Here is a 5,725-nt window from a genome sequence, read left to right as displayed (position 1 = left end):
GTACAGAAGAAATATCTCCAACCCCTACTCCTCCCTTGGCCAACCACAAGGCCAATTAATGAACAATCATCTTAGCTATTGTATGACCTAATTTGACTATATACTTACGATCTTTCGTAGTCAAATGTAATTGTCTCTCTTATCTTTATTCACAAATCTTTGTATTTTATTATTATTATTTTTATTATTATTGGTTAAATATCATTATTAATCCCTCCTAGACATGATTCATTCACATCGCATTGATCCATCCTTATTACGTCTCACTAATTTTTCACACAATTTAGTCTTCCAATTGATCGACTTGTAATTGCACTATCATACCTCTCTCACCCTATCTGACCCATATTTATATTCTGATCACAGATCTTAAATTTTCACCTAACATATAGGTTGACTTTATAATCACGGCTCGTATTATCCCCTGTCACCCTTTTTTTTTGTAAAATGAAGGATGTGAAAAAAATTTAGCAGTTGGTGATTGGTGAATTTGTTTTTGAAAGTGTGTGCTCAAGTGCAAATGAACAAACATTTTGTCACCTGTAATAATTTTTTAATTGGTTGTAAATGGTGCAGCTTTGTAATTTGATTCGTTCAAATCAAACTAGAATAGAGTTCTTTTATTGGATGTAAGAATTGACATTTTTCCATCCGATTATTATTTACAAAAATTAACTATTTTCGCATTGTTCCATCTGAGTTTTGTAAAAAATTGTAACTTCGAAAAAAACAAAAACAGATCCTTTTCATTACCTTGCTATACTGCTGTTAGTGAATGTATATCGGAATAATTTCTTTTTTTATGAAGTAGAAATGCAACTAAAATTGTTGTGGTGTGAGCTACTGATATCAACATAAGTAGTATATATGGTGAGTAAGGAATAGAATATCTGACAGCAGAAGATTGAGAAGATCAAGAAGAGAAGAACAGAAATAAAAAGCAATTTGTGTGAAAATCCAGGAACAATGAAGCCTGAGGCAATTGAAGAACATTTTGCAAATAGTGTATCATAGCATGGTTTTTGTATTTTACCAAGTAACGTTGTAATTTGTGCTAAATAGATAGTTGGTTGTCCTCACCTGTGTTCTCATTCACAACATTTGGTGTCGCTGCCTCCAAGGATGAAGATCCCATGGCCGAAGGAATTTGAGGACGGAGATGTGATGAGCTTCCTGAAGGAGTTCGAAGCTGTAGCGGAGCTGGTGGGAGTGAAGGAGCCGAAGGCGAAGACGGTGGTGCTGGGGACGCTGCTGAGAGGCAGAGCGAAAGCTGTATATGACAGCCTGGACGGTGCGGGCGGTAAGACGACATGGGAGGCAGTCACGGAGAGGTTGGTCGTGGAGTTCGATAGCCCAGTGGACAGAGAAGAAGCACTGCAGAAGTTCCGAGTGGCGAAGTTGCCGATCGGTGGTGATCCGCTGGTGCTGGCCGTGGAGCTTACCAAGTTGCTGCGTCGCGCGCTGCCAAATCTGGATGAGGAGTCGGAGGCACAGTTGTTGGCGTCGCAGTTTATCGAGAGCGTGCCAGTAGCCGTTTCCCGGCAGCTGAGACTGGTACACGCCGCGCAACCTATGGATATCAGTGAGCTTGCAAAGGTGACGCGACAGTTGATGACACGAACAGTAGCTCCGGTCGCGTGCGAAAGTCAGGAGATAAGCAGCATTGAGAAGAAGATTGAAGAACTGCAGCACGAGATTGCGGCATTACGAGTGATTCGTAAAAGGAATGATAAGTGTTTCGCATGTGGAGGGACAGGACACTGGAAGATAAACTGTCCAACACGACGAAAACGGAGATATTTTAGACGTTACGTGTTTCCTTCTTACTCTAGGGATCTGGGGGTTGTTGCATTAGTAGATAGAGGGGCAGTCTATGCAAGAGTGAACGTAAATGAACTAGATTTAGTGTGCCTAATCGATACAGGGGCAGCAGTTTCTTTAATAGGTAAAGAGCAATGTAAGAGATTCAAGCCGTGTAAAGTCGCAGTTCACACTATAGGAGGGCATATGTTAGAGGTATTAGGCGTGTCTAACAGTATCGTAAAAGTGGATGGTTCGGCGATAAGTTTCCCGTTCGTGGTAACCGCAAACCTGTCGAGACCAATATTAGGAGCAGATTTCCTAAGAGAAGTAAAAGCCATAGTTGACCTAAGAAGCGGTAAGGTGGTCACGAAGTACGGTTCATTCCCAATACATGAAAGTAGCGAGGTGGCTGAGGTTAGAGTGGCAACAGCCGTTCCGACGAAGAAACCAAACATCACCGAGTTGTGCGCAAAGTATGCGAAACTGTTCACTGGAGAAGGAGAACCGTACGGATTTTGCGACAAAGTAAAGCACGAAATCCCGATAAAGAACGATGGAGGAAGTATATTCACAACACGTCGTGTCCCTGTGCACTTAGAGGCTGAAGTAAATCGACAGGTCCAAGAGATGCTGAAAGAAGGAATAATTGAGGAGGCGGACAGCCCATATAGCTCACCGGTACTCTTGGTAAAGAAACCGAATGGGAAATATAGATTTTGTGTTGATTTTAGAGAACTGAATAATATAACAGAACTAAAGCCGTGTGCAATGCCAACAGTAGTGGAAACATTAGATCGGCTGCAGAATGCCACAGTGTTTACAGTGTTGGATTTGCGGTCAGGTTATTGGCAGCTGCCTATAAAAGAGAGCGATCGAAGCAAGACAGCATTTACCATACGTGATAAACAATATCAATTTAGACGAATGCCGTTTGGATTGGCGGGTGCACCATTTACGTTCAGAAGATTAATGTCGCTACTGCTCAGGGATCTAGATAATGTCGAAGTGTATGGCGACGATGTAGTTGTATACAGCCAGACAGAAACAGATCATGTCAAGCATGTGGAAGCGGTCTTAAAGCGAATTGAAGAATTCGGACTTCGAATTAATAAGGACAAGTCACAGATGGCGAAAAGTAGCATCACGTTGTTGGGGCATAAAGTGGGAAATGGAGAAATAAAACCACTGCCGGAGAAAATTCTGACTATAAAGAACGTTGCAGTACCGAATTCAAAAAGGAAATTGAGACAGTTCCTGGGAAGGGCGGCGTTCTACAGTCGGTTCATCAAGAATTTCAACGAAATAGCAGCACCCCTTTATAAGTTGTTGAGTAACACTAAATTTTCGTGGACTGAAACCGCCCAACAAACGTTTAATCAAATCAAAAACATGCTGGACGACCGCCAGATGACGCTAAGACTGCCCGAACTGGAGAAACCGTTTACAGTGACAACAGACGCAAGTGACCATGGTATAGGTGCCGTTTTAAGTCAGTCTAATAGAGTGGTGGAATACGCAAGTCGCGTTCTCACGCCTGCGGAACAGAAGTATTCAACGATCGAAAAGGAATGTTTAGCGATTGTGTGGGCAGTAGACAAGTGGAGACCATATCTGTTAGGTAGACGATTTCACATCGAGACTGACCATAAACCTCTGCAGTGGCTACAAACAGCACGAGACCCACGTGGGAAGTTGGCGCGATGGATGATACGTCTGCAGGAGTATGACTTCAGTATCGGGCATGTTCCAGGGAAGGAAAATGTAATGGCGGACTACCTGTCAAGACCAGACATGGAAGCCGAGCTTCCATTGACAGCATACGCAGTGAACAGTATAGAGGGAGACCCACTAGAACTCGTCCGACAACAGAAATCTGATCCTAAACTTCGAGAGGTAATCAGAGTGATAAGAGAGGGGGCAGATGTTGACAAACGAGCAATGGACAAGGAGGTAATAATGTTGCTTCGGCAAAAGGAAAGACTGAAAGTGAACACATATGGAGCTCTGGTCTGGCAGGATGATGACAAAAATTGGGTGGCTGTGATCCCGAAAGACTGGCGGCGTAAGATGATACACGAATGCCATCAGGTAGCGCACACAGGTATCGCAAGAACGACAGATTTACTACGGCAAAGTGCATACTGGCCAGGCATGAGAGACGATGTGGCCCAATATGTGTTGACGTGCCAGCAGTGCCAATTAATGAAAAGCGATAGATACATGCAACCGCCATTGCAGTCGGTCCCAGTAACCGCAGTCGGTGATCTATGGTCGGTAGATGTGATGGGACCATTTCCACAGACGGATAGCGGCAACCGATACTTACTAGTAATGACGGAACATGCTACACGATGGGTCGACGCTGTACCGATTGCCGACCAGCGGGCGAAAACAGTGACCGAAGTAATAATCCGGCACATTGTAGCGGGTCATGGAGTACCGAAGATGATACTATCCGACCAGGGTCCCTGTTTTGAAAGTGACGAGTTTAAGGCCCGTTTAAAGCAGTTCGGCATCAAGAGGATACGAACTACACCGTATCACCCTCAGACGAACGGGCTTACGGAAAGAAACAACCGGACATTAAAGGAATGGTTAGCATCTAAAGGAGGGAATTGGGAGAAAGAGTTACCACTAATTTTGCTGGCGCATCGTGCCTCCATCCAAGGAACAACCAAGAAATCACCTTTCCTACTTATGTATGGTAGACAGCCACGACTTCCAATGCATAGTAAAACGTGGCCACAGCAGCAGAAGTGGACAGCAACAAGATTAAGGAAAGAGAGGACGGAGGCAATAAAGAACGTGAAAAAGAAACAAATATCAGACATCAAGAAGGCGGAACAGCAGAGAAGAGCGTGGAAGCCTTTTAGAGTGGGGGACCTGGTAAAGTGTAGAGAACGGAGAGCTAACACTGAAGGAGGACCAGGGTCAGGAAAGCTGATCCCGAAATGGGAGGGACCGTACATTATCACGGAGAGACGCGGCCCAGTTTACACGATCCGGAGAGAAGACAAGCAGAAGCGTGTAAATGCCAGTCAACTACAGAGATGGTTTCAAGAACATCATGAGCACGAGTCACGAACAGCACCAAAGGAGACAATGGTACGCCGATCAGAAAGATTGCGAGAACAGCTTATTAAAAGGGGGGACGAGTGTGGTGTGAGCTACTGATATCAACATAAGTAGTATATATGGTGAGTAAGGAATAGAATATCTGACAGCAGAAGATTGAGAAGATCAAGAAGAGAAGAACAGAAATAAAAAGCAATTTGTGTGAAAATCCAGGAACAATGAAGCCTGAGGCAATTGAAGAACATTTTGCAAATAGTGTATCATAGCATGGTTTTTGTATTTTACCAAGTAACGTTGTAATTTGTGCTAAATAGATAGTTGGTTGTCCTCACCTGTGTTCTCATTCACAACATTGTCAGTTATCGTGACAAGATTAATAATAATGTGTAGATCATTGAAAGTTAATTTTTGAAAAAACTGACAGTTGTTATTAATAGTTGATAATGCTGATTATTGAATTGCAAAGGTATTCAAATGTTTAATACACAATTAGTAAACACATTTTCATTTAAGTATTCCCATAAGTTAATTTAACACATAGTTCGCTCTTTTAATAAACGTTATATTCGTGTAAAAATATGAATAAATCATGATGAAGAGAAAGTGAGTGGGTCATGCCGAAGTCACTCTAACCGTAAAAGATGGTTAAATGAAGCAACTTTTACGCTGTCTGAAATTACTAATAATGTGTAAGAAAAAAGCAAATAGTCTTTATAATTCAGTTATTTTGCAAACCGTTATTCTTAATACCAAAAAGTTGATCATTTTAGCTTTGAAAAGGGTGTCGAAAATGAACGCAATATCAAGGTTATCAAGGTTTTTTTTGGTAAATCCATTAAAAGCATAA

The 5,725-nt window shown here is 42.4% G+C and overlaps 1 protein-coding gene across 1 annotated transcript; it reads left to right on the top strand.

Moving 5' to 3' along the window:
* Positions 1-5,527: 5,527 nt before the first annotated feature.
* On the top strand, positions 5,528-5,725 carry Smp_204690 (unnamed protein product; the record flags this gene model as incomplete). Its single annotated transcript, XM_018800097.1, has 1 exon — positions 5,528-5,725. The coding sequence occupies one exon, from the start codon at positions 5,528-5,530 to the stop codon at positions 5,723-5,725; it is 198 nt and encodes a 65-aa protein (XP_018646577.1).

This window comes from Schistosoma mansoni, assembly GCF_000237925.1.
Source record: "Schistosoma mansoni, WGS project CABG00000000 data, supercontig 0142, strain Puerto Rico, whole genome shotgun sequence".
Taxonomy (NCBI): Eukaryota; Metazoa; Platyhelminthes; class Trematoda; order Strigeidida; family Schistosomatidae; genus Schistosoma; species Schistosoma mansoni.
This window is presented reverse-complemented; position numbering and strand designations above follow the sequence as displayed.